Source organism: Salvelinus fontinalis, chromosome 5, assembly GCF_029448725.1.
Source record: "Salvelinus fontinalis isolate EN_2023a chromosome 5, ASM2944872v1, whole genome shotgun sequence".
NCBI classification, from domain to species: domain Eukaryota; kingdom Metazoa; phylum Chordata; class Actinopteri; order Salmoniformes; family Salmonidae; genus Salvelinus; species Salvelinus fontinalis.
The window spans coordinates 5,786,990-5,812,854 of NC_074669.1; the positions used below are offsets into that span (position 1 = coordinate 5,786,990).

The 25,865-nt window shown below is 40.8% G+C and overlaps 1 protein-coding gene across 1 annotated transcript; it reads right to left on the reverse strand.

Moving 5' to 3' along the window:
• Nucleotides 1–19,984, reverse strand: LOC129854964 (tripartite motif-containing protein 16-like). Its single transcript, XM_055922174.1, has 6 exons — nt 19,328–19,984; nt 18,821–18,916; nt 2,036–2,269; nt 1,438–1,597; nt 1,253–1,312; nt 1–1,016 (listed from the first exon to the last, which is right to left on the reverse strand). The coding sequence occupies exons 1-6, from the start codon at nt 19,922–19,924 to the stop codon at nt 505–507; spliced, it is 1,659 nt and encodes a 552-aa protein (XP_055778149.1). The 5' UTR covers nt 19,925–19,984; the 3' UTR covers nt 1–504.
• Between the last annotated feature and the right edge of the window lie 5,881 nt (nt 19,985–25,865).

Sequence of the window (25,865 nt, forward strand, 5' to 3'; positions counted from 1 at the left end):
TTTTGAGCAGTGTACATCAACACCACACATCATGATTCATGGAAATGCACAAGATTAAAACATTGTATTTGATAAAAATAAGTATATTACATTTTAATTCAACTATAGAGTCAGACAAATTATTGTACAGAAAAACAGACCATAATATCTGGGGACCATCACCACCAGCATGACTAGTATCTATGTGGACACTACTACAGTTTAACCAGCTCAGCTATAGACTACACCAGCATGACTAGTATCTATGTGGGCCCTACTACAGTTTAACCAGCTCAGCTATAGACTACACCAGCATGACTAGTATCTATGTGGACCCTACTACAGTTTAACCAGCTCAGCTATAGACTACACCAGCATGACTAGTACCTATGTGGACCCTACTACAGTTTAACCAGCTCAGCTATAGACGACGCCAGCATGACTAGTATCTATGTGGACCCTACTACAGTTTAACCAGCTCAGCTATAGACTACACCAGCATGACTAGTATGTATGTGGACCTTACTACAGTTTAACCAGCTCAGCAGTACCATAGACATAAAACCCAGGATAGAGGGACTGAGTGAATGTGGTCTGGACTCTGTGGAGAAGTGTCATTGTGTCAGAGACACTGTAGAAGGACAGAGTACCTGCCTTGTGATCCAGGTACACTCCTACTCTGGAGGACTGAGGGCCTGATACTTTAGTCTCAACATTATTGTGTCTGAAATAATAACTACCACTATAGCACTGTAAACTCCAGGACTTGTTATTGTCTCCAAATACACCACCTTTCCCTATTCTGCTGACGTCTTTATATGAGACTGCTGTAATAACACCCCTTCCACTCCACTCCACCTCCCAGTAACAGCATCCAGACAGACCCTCTCTACACAGAACCTGGTTGTTGTTGGTGAATCTGTCTGGATGATCAGGATATGGTTGGACTTTGCATGAATAGGTCACCTTTCTGTTCCCTTCAGACAGAGAGAGGTGTGTGTGTGCTGTGTTTGGGTCCAGTGTGAGCTGACAGGAATCTGGGAGAAGAGCAGAGCAGAGACCAATGAGGGGAGTTGGAACAATAAGTTAAGTCAGATACTGTATCTACCCTGTGTTTGATTAGAGCACAGCAGAGATCAAATCAGAGAAATATGAGGAGTCAGATAGATACCCAGTCTTTGATTAGATCTACTATTGCTATATATTTCGAGAGGGATTGTTAGGAGTGTCAGTAAAAAGAGACTGTTAGTTACTTCACAATAAAGAGACTCACATTGTAACAACTGTTCTCTGGTCTTGGGCTCTGGAGGCAGTACAACCTCCACTATATTCACTACAGACACACAAACACATTGACAGAGAGAGGGAATGTTATCATCATACCATATTCCACATGTATATGACTAGTAGGGAACTTTCAATGGTCTTAAGTTGATGTTCTTATTATTTTCAACACACCTGTAGTGGAGATCTTGGTCCATTCTCCTTTAAGGAAGTCTTCTAGTTTCTCTCTCAGTTCAGACACAGTCTTACTCACATCTCCAAAGTACTGAAGAGGACGGACAATGATGCTGGGAAAGTCTGAAAATACACTGATACTGGAGAGAGACTGATAACTCTGGAGAGAGAGAGAGCGAGAGAGAGAGAGATACCGAGAGAGAGAGAGGGAGTGAGAGAGACAGACAGACAGAGAGAGAGAGATACCGAGAGAGAGAGAGGGAGTGAGAGAGACAGACAGACAGAGAGAGAGAGACAAATACAAAGAGACAGACAGGCAGACAGACAGAGATAGAGGGACAGAGACAGAGGGACAGAGACAGAGGGACAGAGACAGAGGGACAGAGACAGAGGGACAGAGACAGAGGGACAGAGACAGAGAGACAAAGGGACAGAGAGACAAAGGGACAGAGAGACAAAGGGACAGAGAGACAAAGGGACAGAGAGACAAAGGGACAGAGACAGAGAGAGGGAGACAGACAGGACAACATAATGATTGAGATGAATAGTTTCACATTAAGATAATTTCATATCACATGTAACAAGGCAGTTTAGTTACCTGGAGGAAAGTGATGTGATCCTTTGTGTGTGAGAGCTGCTCCAGCTCAGTGCTTCTCTTCCTCAGCTCAGCTATCTCCTGCTTCAGTTGCTCCAGGAGTCCTTCAGCTTGATTAACTTGAGCCTTCTCTTGGGCTCTGATCAGCTCCTTCACCTCAGAGCGCCTTCTCTCAATGGAGCAGATCAGCTCAGTAAAGATCTGATCACTGTCCTCCACTGCTGCCTGTGCAGAGCGCTGTTAAGAGAGAGAGAGAGAGACAGAGAGAGACAAAGAGAGAGAGAGCGAGAGAGAGAGAGAAAGAGCAAGAGAGACTGACTTCTCTTACTTTTGGGTTTTTTCAACCCAAAAGAGCTGGGAGCATCTATCTCTCTCAACATGGAAAATCTAGCTCTTGGCCTTCCCTACATCCCACCACTGACTGAGAGACTCAAACTCTCCCTTCTGCTGTCCCCACCTTGGAAGCTTGAGAAAAAAAATGTCATATTGAAAGATCTTTACATGTAATTACCAACAGGACACCTGTCTGGACCCTGGTGAAAGAGAGAACTGAGCCATGGCAATATGATGGTCTGAAAACTGGGAGAATGGAGGTCCTTAATATCCTGCTGATGATTGTTGAATGTATAGATACGATCCAGGAGAGCTGTACTCACCCTTCCCCCAATCACCTTCACCCATGTATACTGCTTTGAGGTGGGATACTTCATTTTCCATGTGTCCACTAGATGGAACTGATTCAGAACATCATTCAACACCCCTGCTGAGCCCAAATGTGGTTTCTCACTATTCCTGTCTTTAGTAAAGTCAATGGTGCAGTTCCTATCCCCCCCAACACAAGCACCTCATCTCCCCCAACACAAGCACCTCGTCCCCCCCAACACAAGCACCTCGTCTCCCCCCCCAACACAAGCACCTCGTCCCCCCCCCAACACAAGCACCTCGTCCCCCCCCCCCAACAAAAGCACCTCGTCCCCCCCCCAACACAAGCACCTCGTCCCCCCCCAACACAAGCACCTCGCCCCCCCCAACAGAAGCACCTCGTCCCCCCCCAACACAAGCACCTCACCCCCCCCAACACAAGCACCTCGTCCCCCCCAAACACAAGCACCTCGTCCCCCCCAACACAAGCACCTCGTCCCCCCCCCCAACACAAGCACCTCGCCCCCCCCCCCAACACAAGCACCTTGTCCCCCCCCCAACACAAGCACCTCGTCCCCCCCAACAGGATCCCCCTCTCCAGCCCTGTACTAGGTGCAGACACATTGATGAACGCAAAGACAAGGTCATTGATTTTGGCTCTAACCACTAACAACTTACCCTTACACACCTCTTTTGCTACCCCTGCACTAATATTTGGCCATGGCTCAGCACCTGCACCCCCTTCCACCAGACCCCCAATACACTTCATTAATCACATCACTGTGTGTCTCTTGCCAATAAATCACATTTAAATGTTTTACATATTCCCCCAGTCTTTGCCGCCGTTCATGTTAAGGAAGTCTAACCTCTCAACTCAATAAGAGGTGGGAGGGAAAACACCACAAACAGAAACCAGTAGAGAAGCCCATAAAGCCGCCGTGCCAGAAGAAACCTATCCATTTAAGTAGATTCTGAAGACTTGTCCTTAAGAACCCAGGACCCATTTTCTCAGCCTATACCGCTTCCTGGGTGAGAGGCCACTTAACCCCTCATTCTTCATGGTGTGTTGTACTGACCTTACAAACCTTCCAGTATCAATAAAATAAGACTCCAGCAGAACCTTCTTTTCCCCTTTAGTCTCCATAAGTAACCTAGAAAGTTCTCTCACCGTATATACTGTGCCCTCCGCCTGACTGGCTGTCAGCTCTGGATCCAATGAGCCGTCTGAAAACGAGGCCTCCTCCTCCGCTCCCGCGGTCACCTCACTCTTCCTCCATTGGCACAATTACCATCCTCCTTCTCCCCTGTCTGCCCCCTGCACTTCATCCCTGATCAGGGCCTCCTCCCCAATGACAGGGAATATTTCCTGTGATGAGCCTTCCAAGCCTTTACCCACTGGAGTCTCTGTTACTACGGCAACCTGCCTCTGCTCATGTAGCCCAGCTGCAACCCTCCTCACCACAGCTTTCTCCACTGCCTTTTTATTTTCCCAGTAAAACCTGTCCTTAGGACCAAACTGATTTTTTTTTTTTACTGGTGTAGAAAGTAAACATCCGCACCTCGATGGTGCCAAGTGTGTTTATGTCTGCATTACCAGGAAGTAGGAAAAAAACAGCAACTTCTGACTATTTCTGGTCTAGCGATCGATGACAGCAGAGGACGCTGTCCAACCTTATGTCATTAGAAAGAGGAGATTATCCTGATTAAAGTGGTGTCTGACATTAATACATCTAAATATACACATTGTGATATTTGGGGAAATATACCAGCATGGTTCTTCATAGGAAAACAATGGGGGGAGCTCAGAGTTCCAAGGGCAAAAAGTATTTTGGGGCGTTTGATGACAACGGAGTACACTGCCCAGCCTTACATTTCAAAAAGTAGATTATCCTGATTAAAATGGTGTCCGACTTGAAAAAAATCTACCCACTGCGAGATATTTAGTGGCACAGACATTTCTTTATTTCCCCTCTAGGAAACAATGGGATGACCTCAGAGTTCCATGATGTTTTTTATTGACGTTTTAATTACCAGCAGTTGTTAACAGCATTGTACGCTGCCCAAACTTACATCATTAGAAATAATAGGTTATCCTGATTAAAATGGTGTAGAACTTCAAACCATTAAAATAAATACATCTATTAGAGCTAATTGGAGAAATAGACAGACATGTCCCTTTGGGGCGGCAGGGTAGCCTAGTAGAGCGTTGGACTAGTTAACCGAAAGGTTGCAAGTTTGAATCCCCCAGCTGACAAGGTACAAATCTATCTTTCTGCCCCTGAACAAGGCAGTTAACCCACTGTTCCTAGGCTGTCATTGAAAATAAGAATTTGTTCTTAACTTACTTGCCTTGTTAAATTCTGAGTAATTACTACTGTAAGGATATAAACTTTATTCAGTACTACTGCAGTTGCTAAATAATTACAATAGATGGCAGCATAAGACCATGAATGAAATGTCAGAAGATGAGTTTAGTTCTCCCCTCACAGGAAAACTCCTGCCTGTGCTTTGTTCTGTCCCTTTCCACACTGCTAACGCAAGAGGAAGAACTGAAAAACCATTTAACAGATTACTGTGAAGTAGTATAATGATGATTCATGTTTAATATGACCTGTTTTATGCTCATGTTTTGAAGTTATACTTCATTACTAAAACGATTATCAATAAGCCTGAACATTAATTCAGTCACCTCGGGACGACAACAACATATTTTCCTAGTACACTCATTGTCAAATTCATCAACCAGTATCGAGCCTTCTCTCACAAGTAGCCAACTTAACAAGCCCCGCAAAAGCTTGTTCCGTCAGCGGTCATCTAGTTAATCATTTGTTGATCTCACAAAAGCAACACTGGACTAATACGAGATATATAGCTAAATGTAAAGTAATGAGTGACCACTTTAGAAAATCATGGGACATAGTCTTTGGTTGTATGCTATTTTATGTCAATCATATTGCTGTTTGTAGCCTATAACTGATATTTTGTGGCCTTATGCTACCATCTATTGGAAATATTTAGCAATTAAAAGTGTTTTATTCACGTAAAGACATTGGTGAGGCAGCTGAGAAAAAAAGTGTATTTTTCGTATTAATTATATCAGTCTCAAACCTGCCCCACCTGTCCCACACCAATTGCTGGACTTTCACATAGAGTTTACTAGGTCACTCAGTTAAAACCACATTTAAAAAATAAAACAAATGTTTATCAAGTGTTCTGCCTTGCAATAATAAATACAATTACCCCCCCCCCCCCCCACCAAAAAACAGCAAAACGCTTACATAGGTTTTGATTTTCTTAAAATAACAAAATGCTATTTAGTACTATAATGGTATTAACTAACATAATACTATCACTAAAATAGTTTCTAAACGTGTTCTAGGCTACCCTACCCTAGAAGTAGGGTTCAGGCTAAAATAGGTAATACGTAGGGTTAGAGTTTCTGTATAGAACTTTGTGACATCTGCTGATGTAAAAAGGACTTTATAAATACATTTGATTGATTGTTAGGTTCAGGGTATTTAAAGAGTAAAACTGTATGTGTTTATAGCTCTCTTGCTCCTCCCTGTGGTCTTCTGTGGGTACTGCATACCTCATTCACAACACTTGATAGGCTCATAATCTGAGGTAGCAACTGCGTCAGAGCTACAAATCAATGGCTGCAGTGCAAACACTTAAAAGACACACCCTATCCCCTCAGCACCTCAAATTAGGTGGACACATCTGATGTGACGGGAGTCATATTCAGGTCCTGATTGGTCAAGAAGCATATTTGATGCGTCAAATAGTGTTATTCGACGTGTATCGTTTTGACACGTAAAGACCCAAACGGCGTTCCATATTACCATGACGTTTGACGAGTATACACTTGCAGGGCAGGGAGCAAGGGATGATTTTTAAATGGACCGCCCTTGCCCGGAAATTCATCACTCGTTCATCCTGCGATGATTGTGTTTTCAGCCACCGGTAGCTTGTGGGTGCTTTATATGCACTACAGTCAATTATGTTTGCATGTCTACTTATATTAACTATATCATTATTAATTTACGCCTACTGTATGATAGCTATCAAATTAATTAACTAACTTACGTTAGCCTGCCTAGCTACTTCTGAAGAAGGAACATGTTTTATTTCTACAATTTCCAAAAAAAAACATATTGTAATGAAACAGCAGGAAGCAGGTCTCGAACCCTCGACCTTCTAGCCTGACGTCCAACGTGCTATCGACTTTGCAGAAAAAGTGTGCTCAACCGGCAGAATCGATTCCGCGCTTATAAACCCAGGGTCATTACAATATTTACATTTTACGAGACCTGCTTGTGCCGTCGTGTGCGTTAGTAGCACAATTTCTAACTTATCTGCATTAATTTTTACTTACACTTGTATGTTGATTTCTCCATTGATGTTGTTTATAAGTTTTGGCTGACTTTTCTTAATGGATGTACAATCATCGAAAATTGAATTATGGAGAGTTTCAGGCCCCGGAGTGAACATAACTGTACACTGGCAAACTCGACTAAAAACCAGAGCTGAGGGGTTTATTTATACCCTGACTACACTGCTCGCACGGCCAATGAGAGTCTGCGTTGCCAAGGGCTAAAATAGAAGTCAACCCTATTTCTGACGCAGATCGCGCGCAAGTCCTGCCTCTTCCATGTCCTCATTGGTTTATAGAAGCAGGGACCTACGTGCCATCTCTTCATTGGTTATACCCACGTGGGTGATTGAAAGACGATCTATGTTGCCGGTTGTCGTGGTAATACTATTAAAGTGTAGATGCCAATCACCATATAAATTCAAAGATGAAAAAGCCTGGAAGGAGGAGAGATGACTAGAAACAATTCGGTTGACCGTTTTATGTGTGGATTATTGTCGGAGTAGAGGACCTTGTGCATTTCAGGTAAAATAACAACTCAATGTTTATATCCCAGGACAAATCAGCTAGCAACAGCAAGCTAGCTTGCTAAATTGGACAAATTAGCTAGCAAGATGGTGACGGGGATTCCCCCAAGGGCATAAAACGAGGGTAAGTGGGCGAAGGCGTGTCTTTTATGAGATGAGAGCCGCATCCAATGAGCTCCACCTATCCATTTGATTTACAACTCAGTGAACCTGCGCAGCATTCATTCAGTTTGATTCCTACGAACAGATTTCGACTCTTATCAAATTACCCAGCAGTCCAAAAACGGTTATTCTTAATTGTAAAAAATGTATTCTGTCTTTTTAAATCGGCCACATCTTTAAAAATGACAGGGACATGCGTTTTGTTAAGGTTTTAAATCTTTTTCTGACCAAAAATATGGTTAACCTGTTTGGGCTGCAGGGGCAGTATTGAGTAGCCAGATAAAAGGTGCCCATTTCAAACGGCCTCGTACTCAATTCTTGCTCGTACAATATGCATATTATTATTACTATTGGATAGAAAACACTCTCTAGTTTCTAAAACCGTTTGAATTATATCTGTGAGTCAAACAGAACTCATTTGGCACAAACTTCCTGACCAGGAAGTGGAAAGTCTGAAATCGAGGCTCTGTTCTACTTCCTGCCTATAAATGGGCATGATACGTATTAGTATACATGCACTTCATAGACCTTCCCCTGGATGTCAAGAGGCGGTGAGAGAAGAAATTGAGTGTTTATCTTGATCTGAAGTGGAATACAAGCTCTTTGTATGACGTGTCCCCCATTTCCTGTTTTCTGGAGAGCGCGAGGAGGTACCTGGATTTGCCTTCTGTTTAGCTGCCGTTGAAGGCAACTACTATCTCCGGCTTTGATTTTATTTGATACATGTGACCATATCATCGTAAAGTATGTTTTTTCAATATAGTTTAAAACTTCTTGCCACTAGGGGGGTGCCATTTCGACATAGCACAAATTCGTATCCAAATTAAACTGCCTCGTACTCAATTCTTGCTCGTAAAATATGCATATTATTACTATTGGATAGAAAACACTCTCTAGTTTCTAAAACCGTTTGAATTATGTCTGTGGGTGAAACAGAACTCTTTCTGCAGCGAAATCCATGACAGGAACTGCGAAGGTCTGAAAACGAGGCTCTGTTCTCAGATCAGTTTAAAGCTCTGTATGTATCCTATGGGTCGACATGAACTGCACCCGCCTTCACCTGGATGTCAGTAACCAATGAGAAGTGGAATGGAGTTTCTACGTAGTTCTCAGAGTTTATAAAAGGCCAAGGAACGAGGGGAGCTCTCTTTTCGACGTTCGTCATTACGCAAAGCAAGACCTCAGGATGGCATTTTGAAACGCTCAGTTATCGACCTTAGATATATCCGTCTGTAATTTAATTCGATATAGGTGTTAGAAACATCATAACGAAGTTATTTTAAACCAAGTTATATCAGTTTATGCGAGTATATTGCTATTTTCGGAATTTCCTTAGTATTGCGTTTTGAGGATTTGGGCATGTTGTGGCCACATAGCTATTGTTAGCTGCTAATTCCGAAGTTGAAGACAACGTTTTACAACCAAGCAACGATTCTTTTGGACAAAGGACCACTTGGCCAAGATTCTGATGGAAGCTCGTCCAAAAGTAAGAGCTATTTATGATGTTATTCCGTATTTATGTGGAAAAATGTAAACGGATTTGTTCGCCATTATTGCGGCACTAGTCTGGCTGTAACGCACACTGTATGTCTAGTAACGTTAATTTTAAAAATCTAACTCAGCGGTTACATTAATAACTAATGCAAGTTTACGATTATTTATTGATTAGATTAGGTGCCTTTCCAAGATGGCGCCGGCCAGAATGCATGACCTGTTGCCACTGATCACATTGTATAACCACGATTTGTGCTGCTAAATATGCACATTTTCGAACAAAACCTATATGGATTGTGTAATATGATGTTACAGGACTGTCATCTGAAGAATTCTGAGAAGGTTAGTGAAAAATTAATTTATTTTGGTGGTGAAAACGTTATCGCTATGTTTGGCTGGAATCAATGCTGTTGTCTGGTTTGCTATTGTGGTAAGCTAATATAACGATATATTGTGTTTTCGCTGTAAAACACTTAGAAAATCTGAAATATTGTCTTGATTCACAAGATCTGTGTCTTTCAATTGCTGTACGCTGTGTATTTTTAAGAAATGTTTTATGATGAGTAATTAGCTAATACACGATGGTCTTTGTAGTTATTCTAGTCATTTAGTGAGAGTTGTGATGGGGGCTGCAATTGTAAACTATGATTTATACCTGAAATATGCACATTTTTCTAACAAAACCTATGCTATACAATACATATGTTATCAGACTGTCATCTGATGAGGTTGTTTCTTGGTTAGTGGCTATTTATATCTTTATTTGGTCGAATTTGTGATAGCTACTGATGCAGTAAGAAAATGGTGGAGTATGGGAGTGGTGTCTTTTGCTAACGTGGTTAGCTAATAGATTTACATATTTTGTCTTCCCTGTAAAACATTTTAAAAATCAGAAATGATGGCTTTATTCACAAGATGTGTATCTTTCATTTGGTGTCTTGGACTTGTGATTTCATGAACATTTTATTATATGATATCCCTGTGGCTTTAGGCTAGGCTATGCTAGTCAGCTTTTGTGATGGGGGTGCTCCCGGATCCGGATTTGGTAGGCGTTAGAGGTTAATCAGATTATTGAATTTTTTTCGGGAGTTTTGCCGTGTTCTGTTCTCTGACTTTGTTGACGATGGAGAGATTCGCGCCACTTGGCTAGTGTGCTTACTAATTCAAGAGGAAAAGTGGCCGTTCTAAATCCAAACAACGATTGTTCACGAACAAAGGACCCCTTGTCCAACATTCTGATGAAAGATCAGCAAAAGTAAGAAACATTTTATGATGCTATTTCATATATCTGTCGTACATGTGAACTAGTCGTCGGCGCCCAACTTTTGGGTACTCTAGCTATACCGAAGCTGGATGTCGTAATGAAGTTATTTTTTAGAATTCTAACACTGCGATTGCATTAAGAACTAGTGGATCTATCATTTCCTATACAACATGTATTTTTTAGTTATGTTTATGAATAGCTATTTGGTCAGAATATGTGTGTCAGAAAAAAATCTGGACGTTGTGGGAAAAAGTAGCTAAGTTAGCACAATGTATAACCATTGATTTCAGCTCTAAATATGCACATTTTCGAACAAAACATAAGTGTATGTATAACCTGATGTTATAGGACTGTCATCTGATGAAGAATATCAAGGTTAGTCAAAAATTATATATCTTTTACTGGTTTGTTACGATCGCTAACTTTTGCTGCTGGGAAATGGTTGTGTTTCTGGCTATTGTGGTAAGCTAATATAACGCTATATTGTGTTTTCGCTGTAAAACACTTAATAAATCGGAAAATATTGGCTGGAATCACAAGATGCCTGTCTTTCATTTGCTGTACACCATGTATTTTTCAGAAATGTTTTATGATGAGTAATTAGGTATTTGACGTTGGTGTCTGTAATTATTCTGGCTGCTTTCGGTGCAATTTCTGATTGTAGCTGCAATGTAAACTATGATTTATACCTGAAATATGCACATTTTTCGAACAAAACATAGATTTATTGAATAACATGTTATAAGACTGTCATCTGATGAAGTTGTTTCTTGGTTAGTTTGGTTGGTTCTTCGTTAGTTAGGTTGGCTTTGTGCATGCTACCTGTGCTGTGAAAAATGTCTGTCCTTTTTTGTATTTGGTGGTGAGCTAACATGAATATACGTGCTGTTTTCGCTGTAAAACTAAAAATCGGACATGTTGGCTGGATTCACAAGATGTGTACCTTTCATTTGCTGTATTGGACTTGTTAATGTGTGAAAGTTAAATATAAAAAAAATATATCTTTTGAATTTCGCGCCCTGCACTTGAGCTGGCTGTTGTCATATTGTGGGCGGCCTCGGGCTGCAGCCATAAGAAGTTAACCATGACCAGAAAATATTTAACGTTTGATGGCTATGCGACAACCATCGCTAGCACTGTAGATCACTAAAACTTGTAACTAGGTAAACAGTGAGCTTCCTCACCAACTGGCTGTAACCTAGTTAATAATAAGTTACCTGAGGTAAACCTACAAGGTTAACGCGGGCTGGTCTCAGTGATAACAATAGTGAAGCTGACATTGTGACGCAGAACAATGGACTGGGAATAGAACTTTCAGAAGGTGAGTTGGTGCCACAGTGTTCAATACATCTAATAGGAGCTGGCAGGGTGAAACATGACCTAAAATAAGACCTGTTTTTTCAATACAACTAATAGGAGCTGGCAGGGTGAAACATCACCTAAAATAAGACCTGTTTTTTCAATTCAACTAATAGGAACTGGCAGGGTGAAACATCACCTAAAATAAGACCTGTTTTTTCAATTCAACTAATAGGAGCTGGCAGGGTGAAACATGACCTAAAATAAGGACTGTTTTTTCAATACAACTAATAGGAGCTGGCAGGGTGAAACATGACCTAAAATAAGGCCTGTTTTTTCGTGATTACTTCAAAACTACGGCAAACAGCTGGGACATATGGTAATTTTATATAACTGGGCTACGTGGTTTTATCAGGAAAAGGTCCAGCCTAGCTCCAGCCCCCTGCTGCCGGCTGGTCGCGCTTGTCTGCACTGGCATTATGCCCTAAATCAAAACACTGACAACTCCGTGTTAACAAACCCTGAGTACCACCCCTCCTGCTGCTTAACCTTGAAGTTTGTTAAGAAACACTGTTTCCTTCAAATAACATGTTTAACGGATTACGCTCGGCACCTAGCCGGGAACACACGAAAACCACTTGCAAATGTACCAAAACGAACCAACTCTTTACGGATCTGTTCGTTCGTAATAAATGGAGGCAGATTAGCAACCACTACTCTTGTCGAAATCGGCACCAACACACCCCTCACAAAAATCATACTGGTAACTAGCCGGGCAACAAGACTCACCTTTTTCATTACCACAACCACCGCCTTGTTCATTCTGGATACAGAGTGTACATGTTACGCTCCCACCGGTTCACCGAACATGATCAAAAATTCTCCACACCATTCTCCAGAACGCACCTGAAGAGACAGCGTTTCTTCTCCACTCGGTTGAGGCCATCACGCCTCCCAAACAAGCTACCCTACTCCCCCCTCAACTCTAACCGATAAACAAACCCTCCACCATGAGAAAATAAAGAACCAAACTAATAGTAGCCCTCCTCACCAACCACAAAACAACCAACTTCTTCTTCTATGATATAATGGCGGTCCGCAAACTAAGATTAAAGGTGCATGAAAAGGTGCACCTACTGTGGTGGAGTGTGTTCAATCACGGTTTACAACATTTCTAAATCCTCCTACCTAACTCAGTACTTCTGAGAAAATAAAAAAGTGCCCTACTAACTTCTAATAGACCCTCCCCCATCCCCCAAATCCCTTCCAACCCCCCCAACCCCATCCAACCTCAATGAACCTACACTTCAATCTTTCCCTCTCAAACATACCTACAACAATATAACAACATATGCTCCACCGTTTCATTGACCATACCCTCCAGACACAAACCATTCACATGCTGCCAACCAGATGGAATGACCAGTTCAATGTACAATGTCCTAAACACAATCGAGTAAACACCACCTCTTCCTTCCTAGTCTGACCTTTGAATCTTGGTCCACCAACCTTTCTTTGGAGGGAATATAAATGTCCCTTGTCCCTTGTGCTCAGAGTCCCATCTCTTCTGCCACACATCTATCAAAAAGGCTCTAATCTTACATTGGACCTCACCTCTACCCAGTTGAACATTAATATCAATTATATCTTGTTTCAAAGCTCTTTAAACGTAATCGTAAACGCCTGCTCCTGTGCTCCACTATCTGGGTCCTTGGATTCATCTGTGAAAAGCAGTAAAAAAGCATAACTTCTTCCAATGTAATTAACCAGTTTCCCTTTATCACTGACTTCTGACCAATCTTTCATTTTCTCTACCAAGGTTAGATCAACAACAGGATCTGGGAGTAACCATAGAGGAACATCCCCAATCACCACAGAAGGACCAACCTCCAACTCCCTCAAACCACTCTCATCAGCAAGCTTTCCAACTGTCCAACCAAAACCACTGCCTTGTCTACTAGTATATTCCCAACAGTCATCTAGAACAGTAGCAGTGGGATGCTCAACCTCACAGCCTTTCAACCCAATAAGCTAATGACAATTTATTACACCGTATATCCAAAGGCATCTCACCTGCCTCCACTAGTAAGGCACATACAGATGTTGATTTAAATGCACCAATACATATCCTTAAAGCTATATACTGGATTCTGTCCAGCCTCTGAAGACAAGTCCTTGCCGCTGTTTCATAAACTATGCACCTGTAATCAATTGTCGTCCTGATCAGAGCTCTATAAATATCCATCAACGATTGTCTGTCAGCACCCCATTCATAACCAGAGACAGTTAAGATATTTTATCAAGGTTTAAGATAAATGATTAAATAATTCTACCCAGAAACTTAACCATTAGGATTAGAGGTTATGTAGCATGAACACAGGGTAATTAAAAATGATAACCATTGTGGAAGAAAGGAATGTATATGTGTGCCGAAAGAAGGCAAAGATACTCCTTAACCTATGTTTGAACCGACCCAGCTATAACTCTGTGGAGATAAAATAAGACAGCGAGAGCCCCTCCAGGTTTTCCGTATCGGGGGGACTATAACTGTCAGCTGAGTGGTAATAAACTGTGGTGAGACTTCAGGGGGTAATCCAAATATAGTGTGTATGTATGTGCATAGGTTAAGAGAAGGTATTAAAGGAATGTTTTTGTATATACACGGCAGAGCTCTCGAGAATAAACGCTATTGATTCATTTGGTGGCTGGTCTCTCTCCATTTTATGCAAATAAGAACCTTACAAATCCTTAGAAACGGACAGAGTGTTTAAATTGAATAGGTTAAAACTTCTTGACGCTAGGGGTCATATCATTATTTATTTTGTTAATAACGTTCCCAAGGTAAACGGACTATTTATCAGGTCCAGATCGTAGAATATGCATATAATTTACAGATTAGGATAGAAAACACTCCAAAGTTTCCAAAACTGTCAAAATATTGTCTGTGGGTATAACAAAACTGATTCTGCAGGCGAAAACCTGAGGAAATCTAACCCGGACGTGATTATTATTATTATTTTTTAAATCTGTGTTTCCGTGCCCGTCTTTCTTCCATTTAAAGGGGTATCAACCAGATTCCTTTTCCAATGGCTTCCTCGGGCTGTGACCAGGCTTTAGACATAGTTTCCGGCTTTTATTTAGAAAAATGAGCGAGATTTTTCAAAACTAGTCAGGTGTCCTTTGATTAGTTCCTGCGCGCGAGAGGGGTAGCTCTCCATTTTCTTTCTCTCTTTTATTGAATAGGTTACGGTCCGGTTGAAATATTATTGATTATGTTTGTTAAAAACAACCTGAGAATTGATTATAAAAAACATTTGACATGTTTCTACGAACATTACGGATACTTTTTGGAATTTTCGTCGAACAGAACGAGGCTTTAATTTTCTGAACATAAAGCGCAACCCAAATGGCGTTTTTTTGTTATAAAAGTAATATTTATCGAAAATAACATTTATTGTGTAACTGGGAGTCTCGTGAGTGCAAACATCCGAAGATTATCAAAGGTAAGCGATTAATTTTTTAGCTTTTCTGGCTTTCGTGACCATGCTAATTTGGGGCTAGCTGTTCTAGCATTGATTGATACACTCACAAAAGCTTGGATTGCTTTCGCTGCAAAGCATATTTTCAGAATCTGACACGATAGGTGGATTAACAACAAGCTAAGCTGTGTTTTGGTATATTTCACTTGTGATTGCATGATCATAAATATTTTTTGTAATATTTTGCGCCCTGCAATTCAGCGGTTGTTTAGGAAAATGATCCCGCTAAAGGGATCCGTAGCGCAGAGAAGTTAACGAACACAGGAATTAAATTCCTCTAACAGAGACCCACACAACCAACTACCACGAAAGTGATGGAATGAGAGAGCGAGAGAGAGGGACATCATTACAACACTGTACATAGACATCATATAACGTTTCTTCTTCTTTGGAGTTTAACGGCGGTTGGCATCCAATATGTTGAAATATCGCCCCCAACTGAACTATTATATAAATCCATGATATTTTGTGATAAAAAATGGGAAAAGGGGAAATTATGATAATACTGAAAAGCTACCTTCCAGCTAACCCTACACTCATTAAAACTTCTTATGGCTGCAGCCCGACGCCGGTACACTTATGACAACAGCCAGCTCAAGTGCAGGGCGCGAAATTCAAAATATATATTTTTTAAATATTTAACTTTCACACATTAACAAGTCCAATATATATGAAAGGTATATGAAAGGTACACATCTTGTGAATCCAGCCAACATGTCCGATTTTTATAATGTTTTTACAGGGAAGACACAATATGTAAATCTATTAGCTAACCACGTTAGCAAAAGACACCACTTTTTTTACTCCACCAGTTTTTTACTCCATCAGTAGCTATCACAAATTCGACCAAATAAAGATATAAATAGCTACTAACCAAGAAACAACTTCATCAGATGACAGTCTGATAACATATTTATTGTATAGCATATGTTTTGTTAGAAAAATGTGCATATTTCAGGTATAAATCATAGTTTACATTGCAGCTACAATCAGAAATTGCACCGAAAGCAGCCATAAAACTTACAGACACCAACGTCAAATACCTAATTACTCATCATAAAACATTTCTGAAAAATACATAGTGTACAGCAAATGAAAGACGGGCATCTTGTGATTCCAGACAATATTTCCGATTTATTAAGTGTTTTACAGCGAAAACAAAATGTAGCGTTATATTAGCGTAGCCACAATAGCCAGAAACACTTGGGCGCCGACGACTAATTCACATACACGATAGATATATGAAATAGCATCATAAAATGTTTCTTACTTTTGGTGATCTTCCGTCAGAATGTTGGACAAGGTGTCCTTTGTCCAGAACAGTCGTTGTTTGGATTTAGAACGGCAACTTTCCCTCTTCATTTAGCAAGCGCACTAGCCAAGGGGCGCAAATCTCTCCATGTCAACAAACGGAAGAGAACGGAACACGGCAAAACTCCCGAAAAAATTTCAATAATCTGATGAAACTATATTGAAAAAACATACTTTACGATGATATGGTGACATGTATCAAATAAAATTAAAGCCGGAGAAAGTAGTCGCCTATTACGGCAGCTAAAGAGAAGGCAATCCCACTGTCCACGTCCCGCTCTTCAGAGTACCGAAAATGGGGGACACGTCATTCCAAGATGATATGTTCCATCTCAGACCAAGATAATCAACTAATTTCTTCTCTCAAAGCCTTTTGACATCCAGAGGAAGGTGTATGACGTGCATGTATACTAATAGATCTCATGACCATTTATAGGCAGGAAGTAGAAGAGAGCCTCGGTTTCAGACTTTCCACTTCCTGGTCAGGAAGTGTGCTGCAGAATGACTTCTGTTTCACTCAGAGAAATAATTCAAACGGTTTTAGAAACTAGAGAGTGTTTTCTATCCAATAGTAATAATAATATGCATATTGTACGAGCAAGAATTGAGTACGAAGCCGTTTGAAATGGGCACCTTTTATCTGGCTACTCAATACTGCCCCTTGCAGCCCAAACAGGTTAAAAAACCACTACCCCATTCCACTACTTTGACCCTATCTGCTCCTGCACCATGCCAACGGCCTGGGAGGATGGGACACCACCACTCAACACACCCTGTAACTTTTCTGAAGTCAAATCTCGTATGACCAAATACTTCTCTGCAGCTGCCACCACAACATCTATTTTCTGTGATTTACGTTCCATTTCTGTGGTACAGTTGATAACCATTGCTATGAACGCTAAGAAGCCAACCTTACTGAAGCAGATATCACTCGTTGGCCCCAGGTCTGATCCCCAGCAACATGGACACCCCTACAGTTGACACACACAACTTTATCCACCAAAACGACACAATCCTCTATCCCATGACCTCCTGCACACTTCCCACATCTTGGAATCTCCCTCCTACAAACTGCTGCAACTTGACCATAAAAGTTGCACCTGAAACAGCTCAGTGGATTCAACACAAAGACTCTAACAGGATAACTGATATATCCTAACATGACTTTGTCGGATAAAGACTCAAAACTCAAAAGGACTGACAGTGACTCCACTGTTTCACCACGCTCCCCACCGGGTCTGCGTCGTACCAAACGGCGGGCATCACAAACACCAGGAGTCTTCAACTTCAATTTCTCCACCTCCACACTTAACTCTACCCCAGAAATACTTCTTTCAATGGTGCCCTGTTCCTGAGATCAAGTTGTGTGACACGAAGCGCCCACTCCCTCTGGTCAGAAGAAACACAAACAAATATCACAAGTCCACTACAGGTTACCTTCACTGATTCAACTGCACCCAACTCCTTTCCCACCCACCCTGAAACCACAAATGGATCTGCCAAAAGGTATGGATCTACTTTCTCCAACAATGTAACTCCTACTGCACCAGATTCTTCTTTATCATGTCCATTGATGCCAGGCTCTGGTTCTGAACTCTTCACCACACCTTCTACCTCACTTAACTCTCCCTCATTCATTTCCATTTCACCTCCAGCACTCGGTCTGGTGCACGGCTCACTGTGTTTGCACTTGAATTATAACATTTGAAATGTCTCTATTCCTCTGAAAATTTTGTGAGTAATGTTTACTGTTCATTTCTGATTGTTTATTTCACTTTTGATTAGTATTTATTCCACCTGCTTCGGCAATGTAAACATATGTTTCCCATGCCAATAAAGACCTTCGAATTGAATTGAGAGAGGTATGTATAGGGGACATGAGTCAGTCATGGTTATTCATGGTTATGTGATGATGTAGCCCCGCCTGCTACTTCAAAATCAGTGTCGGCCCAATAGGGAATGTCCTCTTGATGTAACGGTCAACATGTTGGTTTCTCCTGCGGTAGACCTGGGTTCATATCCCGTTGGTTACATTAAGCAGTCTATTCTCTGAAAGGGGTCCAGACAGCCTGTTCCCAACAGTGGGGTCAGTGGGATTGGAGAGGGGCCCCTCTCCCTCTCTCTCTGACTGGAGGAGAGAAGTGAACTGGTGTCTCCCCTATGGTCAACAATACTCACCTTGAAAGACTCCACAGCCTGTTGGAGCTCCTTCAGCTCCTTCTCTCTCTCCTGGATTTTCTGCTGGACCTTCTGCTGACTCATCCTCAGCTGCCTCTGTGGAGAATCACTCTTCAATGAGCTATCAAGCTTTATTTGTCCAGTAGCTCAATAGTATAATAATGTGACATAGGGCACATAGAAGATAGAGATTCAAATGTTGAGAACGTGTCTGTGTGAAATGGTATTATTATGTTGTTATGTGAATGATTATAGTTTTAATAGAACACAAATCAGGGGAGTTGATTGGGTGTTTGATAATGAATGATAATGGTGTTTGACTTTAGAAAATGGTGATACATTTGGAGAATCTGGGTTAACATATCTATATACTCAAGGTTAGTATTCATATTTGTTCTGCTGTGGATCCATTTCATTTGAATTCTCATATTCAAACAGTCTTAGTTCCTACTGTATCTTTAATTCTTTGTTTATCAGACAGTCACCAACAAGTTGTTCTGGTCTTACCTGTTTCTCAGTCCTCTCTGCTGCAGCTGACACTGTATCATGGCCTTTATATTCATCCATTGTACACAGATAACAGATACACTGCTGATCGGTACGACAGTAAACCTCCAGCAGTTTGTCATGATGAGAGCAGATCTTCTCCTGTAGTTGTGCGGTGGCTTTGACCAGCTTGTGCTTCTTGAAAGCAGGAGATTCATAGTGAGGTCGGAGGTGAGTCTCACAGTAAGAGGCCAGACACGCCAGACAGGACATGAGGGCTTTCTGCTTTCTGGTCCCAGTGCAGAAATCACACACCACATGTCCAGGTCCAGCATAGCACAGAGCAGGAGGGGGAGCAGCCTGGAGTCCTGTCTTCTTCAGTTTGTCCACCATCTCAGCCAACATGTTATTTTTCCTCAGATTAGGCCTCGGAGTGAAGGTCTCTCTGCACAGAGGACAGCTATAGACCCCTTTCAGAACATCCTGATCCCAGCAGTCCTCAATACAGATTCTACAGTAATTGTGTCCACAGGCAGTAGTGACCGGCTCCTTCAGTAGATCCAGACAGACAGAACAACAGAACTGGTCCTGGTCCAGCAGAACTCCCTGCTGAGCCATTTGGACGGTTGTTCACTCTCACACAGACAGACGACACAGAGACTCAGATCAGTTTTGTTTTCTCAGAAAATAGTTTGTGGGAGGGGGAGGGACTTCCTGGTTCTGTCAGAGAGGTGTGGTTAGAGGGAGGGAGGGATGCAGGGAGGGAGCCAGTGAGGTAGAAGTTAGAGGGAAGGGTGGGAGAGAGAACTGCATGCAACATCTAGAGGGAGACAATGAGTTTATTTCCTGTCTTAGGTCAGATAGGATGCCCACTTTATTTGAAGAATGTGAAATGTCAGAATAATAGTAGAGAGAATGATTTATTTCAGCTTTTATTTCTTTCATAACATTCCCAGTGGGTCAGAAGTTTACATGCACTCAATTAGTATTTGGTAGCATTGCCTTTAAATTGTTTAACTTGGGACAAACGTTTCGGGTAGCCTTCCACAAGCTTCCCACAATAAGTTGGGTGAATTTTGGCCCATTCCTCCTGACAGAGCTGGTGTAACCGAGTCAGGTTTGTAGGCCTCCTTGCTCGCACACGCTTTTTCAGTTCTGCCCACAAATTTTCTATAGGATTGAGGTCAGGGCTTTGTGATGGCCACTCCAATACCTTGACTTTGTTGTCCTTTTAAGCCATTTTGCCACAACTTTGGAAGTATGCTTGGGGTCATTGTCCAATTGGAAGACCCATTTGTGACCAAGCTTTAACTTCCTGACTGATGTCTTGACATGTTGCTTCAATATATCCACATACTTTTCCTACCTCGTGATGCTGATCTATTTTGTGAAGTGCACCAGTCCCTCCTGCAGCAAAGCACCCGCACAACATGTTACTGCCACCCCGTGCTTCACGTTTGGGATGGTGTTCTTCGGCTTGCTAGCCTCACCCTTTTTCCTCCAAACATAAAGATGGTCATTATGGCCAAACAGTTTTATTTTTGTTTCATCAGACCAGAGGACATTTCTCCAAAAATTATGATCTTTGTCCCCATGTGCAGTTGCAAACCGTAGTCTGGCTTTTTTATGGCAGTTTTGCTGAGCGGCCTTTCAGGTTGTGTCGATATAGGACTTGTTTTACTGTGGATATAGATACTTTTGTACCTGTTTCCTCCAGCATCTTCACAAGGTCCTTTGCTGTTGTTCTGGGATTGATTTGCATTTTTCGCACCAAAGTACGTTCATCTCTAGGAGACAGAACGCGTCTCCTTCCTGAGCAGTATGATGGCTGCGTGGTCCCATGGTGTTTATACTTGCGTACTATTGTTTGTACAGATGAACGTGGTACCTTCAGGCTTTTGGAAATTGCTCCCAAGAATGAACAAGACTTGTGGAGATCTACAATTTTTTTTCTTAGGTCTTGGCTGATTTCTTTTGTTTTCCCATGATGTCAACCAAAGAGGCAGTGAGTTTGAAGGTAGGCCTTGAAAAACATCCACAGGTACACCTCCAATTGACTCAAACTTTGTCAATAAGCCTATCAGAAGCTTCTAAAGCCACGACATCATTTCCTGGAATTTTCCAAGCTGTTTAAAGGCACAGTCAACTTAATGTATGTAAACTTCTGATCCACTGGAATTGTGATACAGTGAATTATAAGTGAAATAATCTGTCTGTAAACAATTGTTGAAAAAATGACTTGTGTCATGCACAAAGTAGATGACCCAACCGACTTGCCAAAACTATAGTTTGTTAAAAAGACATTTGAGGAGTGGTTGAAAAACTAGTTTTAATGACTCCAACCTAAGTGTATATAAACCTCCGACTTCAACTGTATGTAAATGTGATATTTCAGTATTTTTTTATTTTACATTTTTGCAAACATTTCTAAAAAACAGTTTTTGCTTTGTCATTACAATTGATTGATAAGGTAAAACAAACAATTTAATTCATTTTAGAATCAGGCTGTAACGTAACAACATGTGGAACAAGTCAAAGGAGCTGAATACTTCTAGAATGCTCTGTAGGCCAGTAAAAATGTGCTTAACAAGTCACATAATAGGTTACATGGACTCACTCTGTGAGCAATAATATAACTAGAGACAAAGTCTTTCCTGCCAGGAGACGTAGCCAGGAAAACTCCTGGCCCCAATAGAAGCTGCAGAGGATTCAGTGGTGTCTGGTTTACCTGCAGGACACCCTCTTGGTTCTAGAAGACCAGAGGATTCAGTGGTGTCTCGTTTACCTGCAGGACACCCTCTTGGTTCTTGAAGACCAGAGGATTCAGTGGAGTCTTAAACATTGCATCTGCACTGTTCAAGTAAATGTAAAAACAAAAAAAGATTGTTTAAAGTAATCCTTGATGTAAGGAGTTGTAAGGCTTTTTAATAGTGATAGCAACAACAACCAGACAGACAGGTTGTTTGACTGGATGAAGGGATGCAGTGTTGAAGGCTTCCTTTAGGTCTCCTGGTCTCTTGGGATTTAAACTGTGAATTCAGAGAGATAGTCCTAACCATTCGATCAATGTACACAACAAACAGTCATCATTAACACTATACTGAGTGGAGCCTATCGATATAACATATTATCATAGAATATAATACAATATAATAGAATGACTAGAATAGAATAGAATGACTAGAATATAATATGATAGAATGACTAGAATAGAACATAATGACTAGAATATAATAAAATAGAATGACTAGAATATAACAGAATGACAATAATAGAATAGAATAGAATGACTAGAATATAATATATCAACTAGAATATAATATAATGACTAGAATAGAACATAATGACTAGAATAGAATATAATAGAATGACTAGAATATACCAGAATGACAATAATAGAATAGAATAGAATGACTAGAATATAATAGAATGACAATAATAGAATAGAATAGAATGACTAGAATATAATATAATATAATGACTAGAATATAATATAATATAATGACTAGAATGGAGTAGAATGACTAGAATAGAATGGAATATAATGACTAGAATATAATAGAATATAATGACTAGAATGACTAGAATAGAAAATAATGACTAGAATAGAATGACTAGAATATCATAGAATATAATGACTAGAATAGAACATAATGACTAGAATAGAATGACTAGAATATAATAGAATATAATGACTAGAATAGAACATAATGACTAGAATATAATGACTAGAAAATAGAATATAATATAATGACTATAATAGAAATAATGGTTTCAGAAATACAAAGAACTCTGATTGTAAAACGTCTTATATGTTTAGTCCTAGATATGTCTAGGGTTACTGCTGAATGTAGTACCTCTAACCCTGACCCTAGACCTAACAGTAATAACCACACTGTAATGTAAAGTATTACCTCATTTTCAATGATCAGTCAATACATACATTATTCATTTCAACTACAGTACATTGTATCAATATCAAGTCCCCCCTCATTACAACCACTTATTAATTATTATAGACACTTATAATCAGTGTTATAACACATAAGTGTATTATAAGGTATTATGAAGGTCATTAAAATAATTATAATATGAACTTCATAGAAACTGTTACCTGTTATATATTCTATCCACTCTATTTAATGTATTCAATATTAAGGGCCCTAACCGAGGGAATTTTTACTAGGATTGAATGTCAGGAATTGTGATAAACTGAGTTTAAATGTATTTGGCTAAGGTGTATGTAAACTTCTGACTTCAACTGTAAGTATTCAGACTCATTGCTCAATACTTTGTTGAATCACCTTTGGCAGCGATTACAGCCTCGAGTCTTCCTGGGTATGACGCTACAAGCTTGGCACACCTGTATTTGGGGAGTTTCTCCCGATCCTCTCTGTAGATCCTCTAAAGCTCTGACATGCACTGTCAACTGTGGGACCTTATATAGACAGGTGCGTGCCATTCAAAATCATGTCCAATCAATTGAATTTACCACAGGTGGACTCCAATCAAATTTTAGAAACATCTCAAGGAGAATCAATGGAAGCAGGATGCACCTGAGCTCAATTTCGAGTCTCATAGCAGAGTCTGAAAATAAGGTATTTCTGTTTTTTAGTATCATACATTCGCAAAAATATGTAAAAACCTGTTTTCGCTTTGCCATTATGGGGTATTGTGTGTAGATTGATGAGGAAAATTATTTATTTCAACCATTTTAGAATAAGGCTGTAACATAACAAAATGTGGAAAAAGGGAAGGGGTCTGAATACTTTCTGAATGCTCTGTATGTATGTTAATAGAATGTGTTCTCCCCAATAGTAAAGTTTGTCCAACATGTTTTTCTCCATTTCTCTAAATACCATCTTATTAGATGGTGCCATTTCCCCCATTAGTTTGGGATTGAGACCTGCAGTCATCTTGATTTCAGACCACTTTGGAGAAGTGTTCCACAGGCAGTAAATCTATTGTAGAATAAATGGAACCTGGATCCATTTCATTCTATTAACATGGTTTATGTGTTATAGCAGTAATGGGGTTAAACTGATATTAAAATGACAACTCCATCGGTGGTACCAGGTCAGGGGAGTTCATCTCTGCTCCCAGCATCCCTGGGACAGTACTGATCAACATAGCTGACCTGATGCAGAGGTGGACGAGTGACTTGCCCTTCCATTTGACACACCTTTACCTGATAAGATCATACAATATGTTTTTGGCTTATTGATGTTTGAATCCAGGGTTGTATTCGTTAGGGCACACTGTAGCAAAACACTTTTATTTTCTTAAGGTCAGTTAGTCCCTGCCTGTTTCAGTTCATTTTCTAGTTTGGTGCCTAGTGAATATGGCTCAGGTCTCTGTGGAAACAATAATGTAAATTCACCTTTGATTTTTCTCCTCACTTTCCCTTTCAGGTCCATAGTGTTTTACTGGCCCCTGCTGGAGACTTGAGCACACTGCAGTCCCTGGCTTTCTTTGTGCAGCTGGAGGATGAGGTCCTCATCACCTGTTGTGACGGATCCAACAAATATCCCAGTTGAAGGCAGGGTCCTCATCCAACACTCCAATGACTCTTATGGAAGTGAGCATTATCTAACATGAATTATTTTGTGTTATGCAAATATGTTTGTGAAAAAGTATGTCAGTTATGAGAGAATATATAAGTCCAGTAAAACCATTACCTCTCCTCTTTCACATCCCTCTATCATCACTCAATGGGGGAGTACAACCATTACCTCTCTCCTCTTTCACATCCCTCTAGCATCACACCATGGGGGAGTACAACCATTACCTCTCTCCTCTCTCACATCCCTCTATCATCACTCCATGGGGGAGTACAACCATTACCTCTCTCCTCTTTCACATCCCTCTATCATCACTCCATGGGGGAGTACAACCATTACCTCTCTCCTCTTTCACATCCCTCTATCATCACTCCATGGGGGCGTACAACCATTACCTCTCTCCTCTTTCACATCCCTCTATCATCACTCCATGGGGGAGTACAACCATTACCTCTCTCCTCTTTCACATCCCTCTATCATCACTCCATGGGGGAGTACAACCATTACCTCTCTCCTCTTTCACATCCCTCTATCATCACTCCATGGGGGAGTACAACCATTACCTCTCTCTTTCACATCCCTCTATCATCACTCCATGGGGGCGTCCCAATAATCTCTCCTTCCTCCTGAAGTGTAGCATTCCTTCACTACTCCTCACAAATGTAAAAGCATTGGATTGGTGTTGACATGGGGTGGAGGGAGTTCAAATTTTTATTATTATATTATTATTTTTATTAGTCACATACACATGGTTAGCAGATGTTAATGTGAGTGTAGCGAAATGCTTGTGCTTCTAGTTCCGACAATGCAGTAATAACAACAAGTAATCTAACCTAACAATTCCACTACTACCTTATACACACAAGTGTAAAGGGATAAAGAATATGTACATAAAGATATATGAATGAGTGATGGTACAGACGGCATAGGCAAGGTGCAGTAGATGGTATAGAGTACGGTATATACCTATGAGATGAGTACTGTAGGGTATGTAAACA

Coding starts and splice junctions, on each gene's coding strand:
- LOC129854964 (XM_055922174.1), bottom strand. CDS start 19,924: ATGGCTCAGCAGGGAGTTCTGCTGGACCAGGACCAGTTCTGTTGTTCT. Junction 18,917..19,327: donor CAGAGAGGACTGAGAAACAG/GTAAGACCAGAA, acceptor GATTCTCCACAG/AGGCAGCTGAGGATGAGTCA. Junction 1,313..1,437: donor GACCAAGATCTCCACTACAG/GTGTGTTGAAAA, acceptor GTGTGTCTGTAG/TGAATATAGTGGAGGTTGTA.